Genomic DNA, 14,653 nt, shown 5'->3' with positions numbered 1-14,653 from the left:
ACCATCCGCTTAATCGGATCCTGTCAATAATCATTGTACCACACCTCCCTTGACTATTTCCCACCAACAAGCCCGCGGACTCCGGTTATTGGCCGTGACTCAACGATGGACAAAATCAGGAAGGTCGTCCTTTTCGTGAGGCTTGTGGGATACTCGCTACGGCTTTACGCGGACTTTTTCTCGCGATCTTACACCACCAAGAAACTCCCCGCCGGTCCCGCATCGAAAAACGGCGAGCCGATCAACATCGTAGTCATCGGCGCTTCTTTTGCCGGGTATCATGCTGCCAGGGTGATCGCAACCTCCCTTCCTACAGACGGTCCGTACCGACTCATCATCGTCGAACCGAACCATCATTGGCAATTCACCTGGACGTTGCCTCGCTTCTGTGTCGTCGAGGGACATGAGCATAAAACATTCATTCCCTATGGCCCCTATTTGCCAGCGGGCTCGGAGAAGATTGTACGATGGGTTCATGATCGCGTCTCTACGATCACCGAAAATACGGTGACGATCCAAGGCACGGGAGAGAAGATTCCATACTCGTACATGGTCATCGCAACAGGGTCGGGCGTGGGCATGTCTTTGCCGTCAAGAGTGGGATCAACAGGCAAAGCTGAAGGAATCAAGCTGCTGCAAAACTTCCAGCAACGCATCAAAGCCGCCAAGAATCTTGTTGTTGTTGGCGGGGGCGCTGCAGGCGTCGAGCTTGCTACGGATGCTAAAGACCAGTACCCGGACAAGAATGTTACATTGATTCACTCTAGAGACGCAGTCATGAACCGCTTTGGTCATGATTTGCAGGTTGGAGCTCTCGCGGGCCTCAAGGATCTAGGAATTGAAGTCATACTCGGGGAGCGGACAACATCCGAAACACCCGTGGATGGTTTCGTCACACTTCGCTCTGGGCGAAAAGTCCAATGCGATTTCATGGTGAGCCAAGTTTTGAACCTCCATTTTCTGGGTAGCCTTGTAACAAGTTTCGGACGTCTAGGTGAACGCCACTGGCCAGCAACCTTCTTCTCAGCTCATCAGCGATTTCGTTCCCGAGGCAATCGCAAAGTCAGGCAGGATCAAGGTCAAGCCAACAATGCAAATCGACGTCGACTCGCTACCGCACATCTACGTGTGCGGTGATGTTACCGAGGCCGGTGTCACCAACCCCAATGCCCGAGCCGCTATGAAGCAGGCCATCTACGCCGCGGATAACCTCGTTCTTGCCCTTCAGTCGAAGAAGCCTTCCAACATTTACGAGCACTACTGGGCAGACGGCGTCATTAAGCTGACGCTGGGTCTCGTAAGTTTTTATCCTAAACACTTTTCCACAGTCTATGAAGCTTCACGTCTAATGCTACCCAGCATAAATCCATTACGGCCTTCGGTATTGGGGACACAGAGCTGCTCTTCCGCGGAAAGGAGAAGGAGGTTACGCTAATGATCGAGCGTGCTTGGACGAACATGGGAGCTAAGCCTTATGAAGATAAGGAATATGACACGGGAAGAGCGCAAAGCAGCGTCGCTGATAAAGCTCTCGAGGTGGCCAACGAAACGGTGTAAGATGCATCTAGCGCAACCAAGTTTCACTGTCGAGGGTCTGCTTGCGGTATGTTTAGATGTAGAGATGTTCTTTCAGGGTTCGAAGCTAGAAGATACCAGCACAGGTGTTCAAGATCAATCAATGCCCTGTCAAATGCATCGAGTGACGTGATTAGATCAGATCCTCCTAGGCTCCGCCCTTCTGAAGCATCGTGAGGTACGGCTTCTCCCACATTCCGGGTGGGACAAGATCAAAGCCCTGCCAGGCTGCTAGTCCCCAGACTCTAGATTGCAACCCGCTGCACGTATACCCCATCGGCTTCGAGACGCCTGCAGATCTGCCGGTCACACAAAAGCCAAGTCCACTAGTGGGTAAGGGTCGTGTTGAGTGCGGGAAACCTTGATCAAACCTCTTAGTTCTGTTTCTTGTTGGCACTAGAGAGGTCAAGCGCTCTTCACTTGCAGTACTCAAAGAAAACGACTTGCCATTCCCTTCGTATATCCATCCTTCCCTTGAGGCTAAATTATTCACAAAAAGTTTATCAATCCTTGTTACACAATGCTCGATACTTGATCTTGAGATCACATTTGGCCATTGCACACTGTTACCTTACACTTCCGCCCCGGATCCTTCTCCCCATGTACATCATCAACCTTGATCCAAACATCCACCTTCCGGCACCTCTCCTCCTCCATCTCATTCCACAATTCCCCACATCGCCAGCAAAGATAAAACACTTCTCCTCCCTTCTTGATCGGCTGCAAGTGCCCATACCACTTCTCACGAACAGCACAATCCCAGCACCGCCTCATCATCAACGACTTCCGGAACCACGACTTTTCATACCTCCGCATTCGGTCGCCGAAGCAATTCTTCTCTAGGATACGACCGCATTCGTAGCACGGCCATCGCCCTCCAAACCCGCGGTGCCCGTAGCGATAGCCGTAACGCTCCGTCTTGTAGAGGTACTGATTCCGTTGGTGTTTCGGTAAGAGGGTTTGGACGTTGAGGTGGTCGTGGAGGAAGTGATTGGTGGCTGAGAGTTTGAGAATGTCCGCGTATTCCAAGTAAACGGCAATCTGATAATGAATATCGAAAGGCAAATTCTGGAAGGGACAGAGTATTTTAGGTGTTGTACCGGGGTCAAGCTCCCTTGCTAAAGCCATACTCGTTGTTGGCTGGATCATGAGTTGTAGTATTTTCTGTGGTCCTCTTTCCTGCCATTGAGGGCAATTATTTCCCAAACGCAAATCGAAGCTCTAAGATGTTCCAAAATTTCAGTGGTTGATGACAATGTTACTTTGACCAGGCGAAAACCGGGTTCTTTAACTCGTTGCTGCCTGGAATTGCTGATCGCGGTGTAGGAGTCATCGTTGCAACCGGCTTAACCGGCCCGGCTTACCGTGCTTGTGTTAAAAGTGAGGACTGGTGCATCTCTTTAGGATTGAAGCATACAGGAATCTTTGGATATATTCCTCTCTTTCAGATCTACTAAATTCATACAGCAAAAGACTACGTTAATACTGTTAAAGTAGGATTCGAGGTTGTTTCTCGGAATCAAGGGGTCTCGCCCAAGATTTTCTCGATGTCTATTCAGTAGTATTCAATGCTCAATGTGAATACTTTAAAATACCCTTAGTCAAACAATTTTGTTTCCATGTACCCATGTTATCCATTACGCCCCGTGACTCCGGACTCTCGCCATGCACATGGCACAGAGAAGCAAACTCATCCCAAAATTCCTCCATTTTACCACAATACCGATATGAATCCCATGGACTCATCAGATTTCTCTCATGTCAACGACTGCTGCAAATTATACTCTCTAGGCTTTCCACCATTGATATACTCCCATAGCCTGCTCTTTTGGCAAACCTTGTGCCCTTCGACGTCGCAACTGCCATTTCCAGCTTTCATACGCTTGGTCATGAAAGACTCCTTGCTCTCTACGACGCCAGTGAGGGTTTCATTCAAGGGAAACAGTCTGTCGAGATAATGCTGGTCCAACAGGTGACCCAACACGTTGTTCTCGAAAAGTAGTCCAGCAAAAGTGTTCTGTCTCTTATCAAGGCGTAAAATATCATCGACGATGGGCAAGAAAGGATGCCTTCCATCCATTGGCTGAGGATTGCTTTGCTCGGCAACCAGAGACTTGAAATGAATGACTCCCCATTGGGATACAAAGTCACCAGTGTTGCCATAATGCTCGATGTGCCCGATAACGTGTTCATTTTTAGAAGTTTCGGGGTCGTTGAAATGGTTGGCAGCGTTACCGAAAGTGTAGATCTCCAGCTTATGCAAGGTCTCTCGGCGGTAGTTGGAGAGGAGCCAATCGAGAATGATGCTTCCCTCAAGGCCACCTTGAGAGTGAAGGATGAGAACCGTTTTGTCTTTCTTCTGCGCAGGGTCCAGGGCAGCTGTGATGAGCGCATAGCAAGTTCTGGTGTCCGAGGTACCAAAGTAGAAGCATCGCTCTAGGAGACACTGGATAAGGTCGAAGATGATTCCAGACCTGCGGCATTTTGGTTGAGCGAAGGATGCAACTAAATTCAGAGGTTGGTACAACCTACGTTCTGTTATGGACACCGGTGATGGGACGCTGAAAAGTGCGTGATAGTCTGTTGACGTTCCCCTGCAGCCAATGCGAGCTAGCCTCCCGTCAGAAGCATATTCACAAGACATAGTGTGATCAAGGCGCGCTTACCCAACGGACACACCGTTAAGAAAGATCCATTCTTCGCTGTAGTTCTCGTTGGGGTCCAGCGACTTCCATTTAGCCGCCTCTGGCCACAAAGCATGCTGAGACTTGAGCAAGTTGTTCTCGGTTCCGGCATTGAGCTGTAAGCAGAAGATATAGTTGACGAAGATGAATCCGCCGACGTACAGCACGAAGAGCTGGAAGGGAAGGGTAGCCAGGAACGGTAGTGAAATCAAGAAAGCCAGTTGCGTAACGATGAGAATGCCGTGTATAAAGAGACACCAAAGGTTTCCGACCGAAGGATACAGCTCATCCATCTCGCCGGAGGGATAGTAGGGGTCGACTTTGCCTTGATACCAGGTTTGGATGGCCGTGATGGCGCTGTCGATGGGGCCCCATAGGAGCAATCTCGGCACCCATGACTTGTCGAGCTTTGGGTATCGGACTCCATCTCGCCGAGGATACCATAGGGGAGTGATGACGAAGGGGATGGACCCGATGCATCTAATGAAGAGCACCAAATCATCCCAGAGAAGGCGCCATGGCGGTGCAGTATAGTATTCGGGCAGCGTAGCCTTGATTTCTTCGGTGTCGCCCGATGGCGGGCGTGGTGATCTCGCGACTGCCAGCGATGTGGTAACGGGGCGCTTGGTTTTGTCGACAGACTGATAGACGTTGACGAAGTGCGCCGATGTCGTTGAGGCCGCCATGGCGAGGAAAGGGACAGACGTGACGCAGTCTGTGATGACGTACAAATTTCACCAGGTTTATTTAGGTTTGGAATGTTGAAGGGTTCGGATTACTTCAAGGCCGACGAGAATTTCGGACATTCGCTTGCCTTTTTGTACCTCCTGCCTACCTTCGCGCGCGCCTGCCCTCTCTGTGTTTCGGATGCACAATCCGGCCCGCCCTTGGCACTAGCGGAGGAGGCTGACGACGGGCTGTCAGAAGAAGCAATAATTCCTCACTTGACTTGGAATAGTAACATTGAGGCTGTCTTGCAATCACATGCTCTTACTGTTCAGTATTCAACTATCTCACTGCCTTGTTGCTTGAATCTGACATAAGAGAGCCACCCATTGGCTGCGGTCACTTGAGTTGCCTATCTGAGCCATGCAGTGGCACGCGTGGCACGCAAATCACAGCGAGCGTGCCCACACGCGACACCATCCCTTGAAATCTGGGCTGCATGATGCGCCCATTGCCCGCCACTTGTCAGCCCGGCATCTGAGTCTGATGGGTCGCGCTTGAATCCTTGCCGCTGCACCGTTTGCCTTCTTCTGCACCTATGAGCGTGCAAGACAGGCTGGCGAGCCGCATTCTCGGCTCCCATCCTCTCTTCATGGTGCGCCTTTTTCAACGGCTATGTCCGTCTGACGTACAACCGATTCACTTTTGCGATTCGATTTCTGACATTGAGGCAGACTCCTATGCAGGTAGACGTCGGTACTTGGTGAGGCCGATTTCTGCCATACCTTATAAGTTGTTAGTTTCTGTGATGAAGTTTCGCCGGCAGCTATCTTCGCCTTCCTCCCGCTCACTCACCTTAGAAAGTCTTCGAGTCGTGGTAGCCCGCCGCGCGGTGGTGCTCCTAGGGGAGACGGGCGTTCTCCTCGAGGGTGTCGAGATCCCAAAACTTCGTCTTGGCCAGGAGCTGCCGATCAAGCCCGTCTTGGGCCCGCTCGCGGGCCGCGGAGTCGACGAGCTCGGACGCGCTGGGCGATAGCTGAAATTGAGTTGCAGAGTGAAAGGTCGGCATGCCACTCCAACCGTCTTTCAGTCTTATTGTCGAGCGAATACGCCAGGCGAGACGGGAGGCGGGATCACCATAACTGACGTTGTGCGGCAGCAGGCGGAGGTTGCGGCCACAGGGCCCCCAGTGCTGCCAAGGCAGCCGGCACCAAGCCTGCCTGAGCCTGCGGCTGGTACTGAACCTGCGGTTGGTACTGGACCGGAGGCTGATAGGCTGGGGCCGGCGCTTGATATTGCACCGGCGGCATCTGATACGTGCAGTACGCCGGCGGAAGGGCATTCTCGAGGTCCGGGTCGGGACCCTTTTGTATGACGACGCATTTGTATACGCCGTAGAGTATGCCACTCCCTACTAACGTACTGAGCACGGCGATTGTGACTGCTAAGCCGGTCTCCATGGCGATGATTTGTCTCGTAGGAATTCTTGAGGTAGGTGGTTAATCGAGAGGTTGTTAGTAGTTATCGTTGCTAGCTGCAATAACGCTGCTGAATACACACGAGAAGATGTCGAGTATGGATGTCAGATTCTAGAAGAAAGTACTCAGCTGACATGCGAAGAAGGGATGATATTTTTGTTAGCAATTTGGTCTGCAGATAAGTTGGGTCATTGTATATCTTTTTTTGCAAGCTTCGGAGATACCAACTAACCACGACTTCCGGACATGTTAACGGAGAAAGTTTTCACGACCGCTGGGCATGAAGTGCTTAATGCTCGTCATACGAAGTCTTATAAACCTTGTTTAGTTCCGCTAACAGGCACTCCTTCGCAGGACCCCTTGCGCAGCCATGGTACAGATCATCCGGCTACCTCGACCTTCCCGTAATGTACCTGACCTTGCGATCAGGTTATATCTAGGATTCCGCAAAGGTCGGGTTCACCAAAGACATTGAAAGACCTTGAGGGTCGAAAGATGTCAATCGGTCCCCAGGGTAAGGCCTCGTGAACATGACGGGGCCCTAGAATGAAGTCTCATGGATTGACAGAGACAAGGCAGTAGATAACGCCAGTCCTCCGAAAAGCATCCCCACTTCTCACCGACATTCGGGCCCGGGGGGCGGGGCCGATCGGACTACTTGCGACGGGCCTTTCCCGCGACATGTCCATGCTGTAACTTAATCGTTTCTTTGCTTTTTCTTAGCTCTCTCCCACAACAGTCTTGTCCGTCACTCAGTTAAAATCGGAATACCACCTCAATCTAATACGCGTACCGAGGTACCCCTGCCCGCGCGGGGTTATGCGAACCGAGGATCGTCCTCACTTGGCTACGGTCCTTCTCCAAAACGAGACGAAAACAACACCTTCTTTTTCTGGTTCCGCCTAGATTGGCCACCAATCTCATCTATCATCCCACCAAAAAGCCAAGCAGATCCGCAATATATATAGGACAAGAGCCAAGATGGAACATCCCCAACTACCGACCATCGCTGCCGAAGCTATGGGCACTTTTTCAGATTCTTGGATACTCAGGGGTAATTTGCCAACCAACCTCAACCAGCAAATCGCAACCTTCCCCTTTTATAGCCTTGAACTTGCCTTTTCTACTGCGTATATCCACGGTCCCGAGTCCCGACTTGCTTTCCCCTCTTGACATGTGTTGCGTAGGAGCTCTTTGCTGGTCTCTTTGATGTGACGATACTATACCAGGGAGGCGCTTACCATGCGTTTGGTTTGGTCTTCTGCATTGAGCCGAGGCCCTGGACTTTAGGCAAGTCACAACGGCTGTTGAGAGATGTCTCTGACTTCTGATAATCGGACTCGAAGGTTCCAAATCTCCTGTATTTAAACAAACTCATTGTCGATAGACCTTCCATCTGATCTCTGCATCTCCATCTAGAACAAGCTTGTGCAACATCAAGATCCGCAAATCACTACTCACAAAAACGCTTCTAAACATGCATCCCCTCACCCTCTTCGTCGCCGCCCTCCCGCTGGCAACCCAAGCCAACGCAGCCCTCCAGCGCGTCACAAACTTCGGCTCAAACCCAACAGGTCTAACAATGGACATCTCCGTGCCCCCAAACTTGTCCGCCTCCCCTGCCATCATCCTCGCTCTTCATGGCTGCGGCGGCTCCGGCGCGGCCTACAGCCGGCAGGCAGAGTACATCCCCTTGTCGGACGCGAAGGGCACCTTTGTCGTGATCTACCCGTCTTCCTCCCGCGACTTCAACTGCTGGGACGTCGCCACAACCGCCAGCCTAACCCGCGACGGCGGCGGCGACTCCACGGGGCTAGCCAACATGATCCGCTACACCATCGCCCAGTACGGCGCCGACCCGAAGCGCGTCTTCGTCACAGGCAGCTCGTCGGGCTGCATGATGACCAACGTGCTGACGGCCACGTACCCGGACCTCTTCGCCGCCACCTCGTGCTACTCGGGCGTCGCGGCGGGTTGTCTGGCGGGCTCGCCCGGCTCGAGCCCCATCAGCGCCGATCCCACGTGCGCCAATGGGCTGGTCGTGAAGACGGGGGAGCAGTGGGCCGCGCAGGTGCGCGCCATGTATCCCGGCTACAACGGGAGCTACCCGCGCGTGCAGACGTTCCACGGCACGGCGGACTCGCTTGTCAAGTATCCCAACTTGGCTGAGCAGCTCAAGGAGTGGTCTACCATCCACGGTGTGAGCTTTGCGAAGAACAACACCAACACGCCCATCAGTGGATACACGCAAATAATTTACGGAGACGGCACTAAGCTCGTGGGATACTCTGCGCAAGGTGTTGGACACACTGTTCCGGTTCAGGAGGATCAGGACTTGAAGTGGTTCGGCTTGTGATAGCTGTGGTTAGCCAAGAGGATTGAGAAAACAGTTGCAGAATGAGCTGGTATTGATGCCATGCAACATGTACAGCGTAGATATGGAAGCAAGCGCTAAGTCTCCGCTAGATACATGAAATCAACAGATTCACTAAATATAGGATGTGAAGGAACTGCTCGATAAACACTAGAACATTTCCCTAAAGTGGTTGAAGACGTTGTCGACGTATGGGCTCGATACAGCAGTGGTCGGCGGCATGCTGGCGTCGGACTGGCCACCGAAACCATCGTCCCCATTAGATGCGAAGCCGTTGAGCCCCAAGTATCCCTCAAAAATGCGACTCATCTCGTTTTGAATGCGGACTCCGTTATTTGGTGACTGGGCCGTATCCAGGTTTGGCGTTTGTTGTTGGGGTATCGTTGGCGTTGTGGATGAGCGTCCGAAAGGCGCAATCCCCGCCGGGCTGTTTGGCATGCGTCCGCCACTCGCGAGTCCAGCCATTGTCAGAGCCGCGGAGCTGTGCGCATCTTCATCTGGCAAGTTGCGAAGACCAATGCTTGGTGCAACTTCTTTGAGGGAACTGATGGTACGCCATAGCCGCTGGGAGACCCAACTTTTGGCGGATAGGTCCTTGACAAGCTCCAGGGCCATGTAGAACTCTTCTCGGCACGTGGAGCTAAACCTCACTGGTGCATGGACAGAAGCCAGGAAGAGAACAGAAATTGCCGATGTCAGAAATTGGTGGTAGAATACTTGTATCTTACGATACAAATTCGTGGTGTTGTTGAGATGGCTTAGATAGCGGATCGTGTCTTTCGCGAGATCAACTACACGCTGAGCTTGAGCAAAGTGGCCCATGATGCTAGTTGCGCTATGCAGGATTGGTGTATACAGCCAGATGCGGATCTGCAGACAAGTCAGCATCAAGGTCATGGCCTCAATCTTTTATATAGCAACACAAACCTGATTAAACCGGAGATATGTCCAGATGCGCAGGCGTTGAAGGTTATACGACGGAGTCGAGGTCATTTGCTTCTCCTTATCCCAATTGCGTAGTTTGACTTCTTCTGGTACGTTCTCATACCATTGAAGGATCTCTTGGTCTAACTGCTCCATGTCTTCATGGCGGAGCTCACGGGCTAGGACAGGGCCAAAGTCTGTGACTTGACGCCAGACCTTGGCTCCCAACCTCGAGTAGCTGATCATAGCAACCAAGTACGGATATTCTTCCTGTGCAACTGTGAGTAAAGACACGCCCAGATACTTCATGTTGGAACAGGGTTACTCACAGGCATGGGTAATTCTGGATCGATCTCTTCATCCGGAACGACGAACGGCAAGCCAGTGTTGAAAGCCCACCGCCGATCCAGAACGTAGGCCGACCAGAAACTGTTCAACGCATTTTTCCTATCCTCTTCGTTCTTGATTTTGGCGATGCCGGTTGTTCTGTGGATGCCCATCTCCAAGCACAGTCTGGTGACTTGGCCCATTACGCGCCATGCCAGGATTTCCTCGTTGGCCAAGAATCTGTAACCAGCGAGAAGACACAAAGCTGGAAGACTCACAAAGTCGACCACCTCGACCATGAGCTTCCGATTGAGAACGGCGTCCATGCTGTCAATGAGCTTGCACGCTTTTTCACTGTGGCCGTGCTCTTCCACCACAAGAGCGCAGCTCATGACGATCTTGAGCTGCAGTGTCTTGTCATCATTGAGGTTTGGCGTGATTCCCTGCTTTCTGGCTGATTCCATGTAAGCCGTCAGGTGACGGACATGCTCAATGACTGACGGTATCTTGATGACAGGATACATGATGCCGACCTCTTCGTCATGTAGGCGACACAAACGAATCATCTCGTCCTTGCCAAAGTCCCACAAGGGGTCAATTTGGCTTTCTTGAGGAGGCATGCGGAAAGGACTGTCCTCGGGTACACCCAGGGGCGTGCCTTGTTCATCCTCCCCAATGCCCTTGTAACCCATATTGTGAATGGTAGTGTTGGCGATGTCCAGGCTGTAAGCCATACTTGTTGGGCCACGGAAAGTTGCCTGCTTCGTTTGGGTCAACTCAGGCCGGTGGAGAGGAGACAGCGAGCTCGCCGGGGAGGCCTGAACTGTGCTTGAGGGGAAAGGCAATACTTTGTCCTGGATGGGCGCCAGACGCAGGGTTTCAGACCGGAGAGTATTCATGTTCTGATAGAGGTTATCGACCTGCTCTTGCAAGCGGGTCATCTGCTCCGTCATGGTCTTGTACTCGTCCGAGTCCTTGAAGCTGTTGGAGCAGCAATTCGGGGCATAGAGGCACTGCAGGTTGAGATTGCCACATCGTTGGCAGGGAGTTTCGCCATTGCATTTGATTTTGCGTCTTTTGCATTCGTTACTGTTTGAGAGAGCGTGGGCCGAATTAGTGATCTCGTCCTTTTGTGCAGATGAGTTTAGAGACTTGGAGGAGCTTATGACAGCCAATGATTTGTGTAGGTAGACGGTTGGGTCAAGATTCTCCGACCACAAGGAGAAGAAGTTGCAATGGTATTCGGCTGGGCGCATGCCAAAGACATGGCCGGGACGGAGGTATCCTTACCAGGCAATGGATATGTACTGTTACAGCGGCAATTAGCTTTCTGGAGTTCCACAAAGTTTATCAATGACATGGCACACAGCGGGAAAGGTCTTCACAGGGGAAGAATGACAAGAACAAGGAGACGATGGGTAGCTAAGGTAATGAATGGTAAAGACGGAACGACGCATAGACAGCGGCAAAGACTACGCACCCGGTTCCTCTTGCTTCTCTGCTGCTTAGCAGCATTGCTCTCATCCTCTGACTTCCTCTTGGAACCAGTAACGGAGCTTGAGCCAGGCGTTCCAACTTGAGTTGCACCTCTGGAGGCCCCTGGTTGTTGTGCGGAATTGTCTCCGGGGGTCGCGGAAAGGGGGGAATGGACAGAGTGATTGTGTGGAGAATAAGCGGCGGCATTGGCAGCGCGGTCAGGCGGCAAAGGAACGGCTGCTTGGGTCAAGTAGCGCAAGTCGCTGACCTGCGCATCAATCTGCTCCATTGCGCATGGCGAGGCCCCCGGCGGACCTGTTTTTGTTTGTTTCTCGCGTTCGATCGTGAGCGACTGTTGAGCGATGGGGAGCAGGCGAGTAATGGCGATTTTCTCCCCTGTTTGCTCAGGCAGGTACCTGGGTACCTCACTGTCCCCCCCTTAGGCTCTTAGCCTCACTTCTTTTTTCGGGTATCGGGGCTTTCCTGCTCTCAGCTAATCCCGCTGACCTTCACGTGACCGGTTGAGCGTCCGGTCACGCGTTATCTTCATTAAGTCCACTTTTACGTGATGCGATCCTTGAATGATTGGTCGCCCTATCGAGGCTTTCATTTCGAATGACGGCATTCCACCCATTGCCCAGGTCGTCAACCGAGGCTGAACCGCTAAAGGGCGTGGTATCGACTCTCAGATCCTTAGCCAGAAGAGAAGTCTGCCTTGTGCTTGTCCGAGTACCGGAAATGGAGGGTTGCCTCCCGTTCAGCTAGGTAATAGGTAGACACGGAATCTGCTTCCAACACCGATACATCATCCATCTTACAGGTTGTGGGCCTTGAGAGAATCCAAGTCCAAAAGGTCGGAAGTTTGAAGATTGGAGTCTACGAGGTGTTCCTCAAGTCCCTAAATTAATCCCCGTTGGCTTGAATCACTTTATTTCTCAAAGATTGAGTGTTCCTCATCATCAAGCATGTCCCAGAGTATTTATTACTGAACATGCCGACACCACCTTTGGCAGCCAGCTGTACAGGGGGCCACGAGCTGAGCTTACATAATGCGTCAAACTTCCTTGGTGGGGTCCTTGGTTCTGCCGCTCCTCACCACCAAAAAGTTTCTTGAAGCCCAGAAAATTCACCTAGCATTGCGCAGCAGGCCCCTCTGCGAATTGCCACACAAGCCGTAAACCACATGCTCGATGTCGGCCCGTAGAAGAACATCAGATTGGGAAGACAAGCCAGCAAAGGGTATGCAAAAATCTGCTAAGCACATCATTGCAGTATTGACTCTGACATTTTCTAGATCTCGATCCTGAGGCTGAGCATGTCGAGCAAAGCGAAAATGACAGCGGCAGTGAAGAAAGCGCAGATGAGAATGCGGGCACCGAGCACTATGTCGCAGTCGGGTACGATACACGCTCAACAGAAAGCATGCATATCTAGCCTGGGGGAGAACTAACCTTCCGTCACAGCAAGAGCAAACTCCGGGGCAAGGAGGGTGTCTCGCTAGGCCCGAAATACCGCGGCGCTCGCGTCAGCCGCGACGCACTGAACGAGTCGAGCGACGACGATGATAGCGAGATATTCGAGGACGCGCAGGAGGACCTAGACTCTAATGGCGAGGAGTACGACGACCCGGACGCCGCCGACTTGGCTGCCGACACTGCAGCCGCCGGAGACGAAGACGTCGAGATCTCAAGCGACGACGCACTCGGCGAGAGCGACGATGAGAAGCTCGAGGCCTTTGCTTTCCGCGGCAGCTCGCAGCCCAAGGATAAGAAGGGAAGCCGAAGCAAGAGACCTACCGCTGCTGACTTCATCTCCGACGAGGAAGAGGAGGAGGAAGATGATGACGACGAGGACGGCGAGGGCGCTGCATTGGATGATGAGGACGACGAGATGGACGACTCAGATGACAACGAAGGTCTGACGGACGGATTGGAAGGGTCAGACGAGGACGAGGAAGACGAATTGGGCTCAGATGAAGAATCGGAGGAAGATTCTGAGGACGACGACGACGAAGACGACAAGCCTCGCGGCAAGTCCTCCCAAGCCGACGCCAGAGCCGAGCAGCGCAGGCTCATGAACGAAGGCTCCAAGGTCCTCGCCGCCTCCATCTCCGCCGCCGCTCAACAAGACGCCCAAAAGGGCCTCGCCGTCCGCGAGCAGCGCAAAACCTTTGACGGCCTCCTCAACATCCGCATCAGGCTGCAAAAGGCCCTCGTTGCCACAAACTCGTACTCCACCGTCGAGGACGACGAAGAAGAGCAAAACTCTGAACCATATGAGGCGGCCGAGGAGGCGGCGCTCAAGCTGCTCAACACCCTCGACAGCTTCCGCGCCAGCCTGCTCCCCGCAGAGCTACAGCAGCAGCAGGCCGGCGGCAAGCGCAAGAGGGGCGAAGCGTTCGACGCCGCGACCTCGAGCCAGGAGATCTGGGAGGGCATCCAGCAGGCCGAGGAACGCGCGGCCAAATACCGCAAAAAGGTGCTCGAGACGTGGTCCAGCAAGACGCGCAGCGCCACGGTGGAGGTCAAGTCGCGCAACCTCATCTCCTCGCAGACGTCCATCGTCGCCTCCCTCGAGGAGCAGCTCCTCTCCGCCGACCGTCTCATCAAGCGCACCCGTACCCCGCGCTCGTGCGCGCCGGCGCAGGTCGCGGCCAAGGTCAACGAGGACCCGGACATTTACGACGACGCCGACTTTTACCAGCTCCTCCTCAAGGAGCTCGTCGAGCAGCGCACCGCCGACAACGGCGGCGCCGGCGCCTCGGGCGCGCAGCCCACAGTGCGGTGGGCGGCGATGAAGGAGGCAAAGACCAAGAAGCACGTCGACAGGCGCGCGAGCAAGGGCCGCAAGATGCGCTTCAATGTCCACGAGAAGCTGCAGAACTTCATGGCGCCCGAGGACCGCAGGGCGTGGGAGCAGGATGCCGTCGACAGATTGTTCGGCACGCTGTTTGGCCAGAAGATGGAGCTCGGCGAGCAGGTTTCTGATGCGGAGATGGAGGACGATGAGGAGGTTGATGCTGAAGAGGCTGGTCTACGGTTGTTCCGCAACTAGGGCTGTGTAGGAATGTGAATGGCCAAAAAGAAGATGGGAAACTGGACACACAAAAGTTTGTACATTCATAAAGATATCCCCATGATATAAACCGG

At 53.1% G+C, this 14,653-nt stretch overlaps 7 protein-coding genes across 7 annotated transcripts; 3 read left to right on the top strand and 4 right to left on the bottom strand.

Moving 5' to 3' along the window:
• Positions 1 to 105: 105 nt before the first annotated feature.
• Positions 106 to 1,557, top strand: CPAR01_00072 (uncharacterized protein; the record flags this gene model as incomplete). The annotated part of the gene is made up of 3 exons (XM_060484365.1): positions 106 to 933; positions 995 to 1,297; positions 1,360 to 1,557. 3 exons carry the CDS (start codon positions 106 to 108, stop codon positions 1,555 to 1,557), a joined length of 1,329 nt encoding a protein of 442 aa, XP_060355222.1.
• Positions 1,558 to 2,118: 561 nt separating this feature from the next.
• On the bottom strand, positions 2,119 to 2,703 carry CPAR01_00071 (uncharacterized protein; the record flags this gene model as incomplete). The annotated part of the gene is made up of 1 exon (XM_060484364.1): positions 2,119 to 2,703. The coding sequence occupies one exon, from the start codon at positions 2,701 to 2,703 to the stop codon at positions 2,119 to 2,121; it is 585 nt and encodes a 194-aa protein (XP_060355221.1).
• A 628-nt stretch (positions 2,704 to 3,331) lies between these two features.
• On the bottom strand, positions 3,332 to 4,945 carry CPAR01_00070 (uncharacterized protein; the record flags this gene model as incomplete). The annotated part of the gene is made up of 3 exons (XM_060484363.1): positions 3,332 to 4,049; positions 4,108 to 4,185; positions 4,242 to 4,945. 3 exons carry the CDS (start codon positions 4,943 to 4,945, stop codon positions 3,332 to 3,334), a joined length of 1,500 nt encoding a protein of 499 aa, XP_060355220.1.
• An 881-nt stretch (positions 4,946 to 5,826) lies between these two features.
• On the bottom strand, positions 5,827 to 6,385 carry CPAR01_00069 (uncharacterized protein; the record flags this gene model as incomplete). Its single annotated transcript, XM_060484362.1, has 2 exons — positions 5,827 to 6,008; positions 6,073 to 6,385. The coding sequence occupies 2 exons, from the start codon at positions 6,383 to 6,385 to the stop codon at positions 5,827 to 5,829; spliced, it is 495 nt and encodes a 164-aa protein (XP_060355219.1).
• A 1,495-nt stretch (positions 6,386 to 7,880) lies between these two features.
• Positions 7,881 to 8,759, top strand: CPAR01_00068 (PHB depolymerase family esterase; the record flags this gene model as incomplete). Its single annotated transcript, XM_060484361.1, has 1 exon — positions 7,881 to 8,759. One exon carries the CDS (start codon positions 7,881 to 7,883, stop codon positions 8,757 to 8,759), a length of 879 nt encoding a protein of 292 aa, XP_060355218.1.
• A 168-nt stretch (positions 8,760 to 8,927) lies between these two features.
• CPAR01_00067 (fungal specific transcription factor domain-containing protein) lies at positions 8,928 to 11,898 on the bottom strand (the record flags this gene model as incomplete). The annotated part of the gene is made up of 4 exons (XM_060484360.1): positions 8,928 to 9,647; positions 9,705 to 9,971; positions 10,031 to 11,041; positions 11,509 to 11,898. Coding segments are annotated over 4 exons (2,388 nt in total), but the record flags the coding sequence as incomplete, so codon positions are not given.
• Positions 11,899 to 12,694: 796 nt separating this feature from the next.
• On the top strand, positions 12,695 to 14,558 carry CPAR01_00066 (TRAUB domain-containing protein; the record flags this gene model as incomplete). The annotated part of the gene is made up of 3 exons (XM_060484359.1): positions 12,695 to 12,743; positions 12,799 to 12,901; positions 12,968 to 14,558. The coding sequence occupies 3 exons, from the start codon at positions 12,695 to 12,697 to the stop codon at positions 14,556 to 14,558; spliced, it is 1,743 nt and encodes a 580-aa protein (XP_060355216.1).
• Between the last annotated feature and the right edge of the window lie 95 nt (positions 14,559 to 14,653).

Source organism: Colletotrichum paranaense (assembly GCF_030867605.1).
Source record: "Colletotrichum paranaense strain IMI 384185 chromosome Unknown Scaffold_1.1, whole genome shotgun sequence".
NCBI lineage: Eukaryota > Fungi > Ascomycota > Sordariomycetes > Glomerellales > Glomerellaceae > Colletotrichum > Colletotrichum paranaense.
This window is presented reverse-complemented; position numbering and strand designations above follow the sequence as displayed.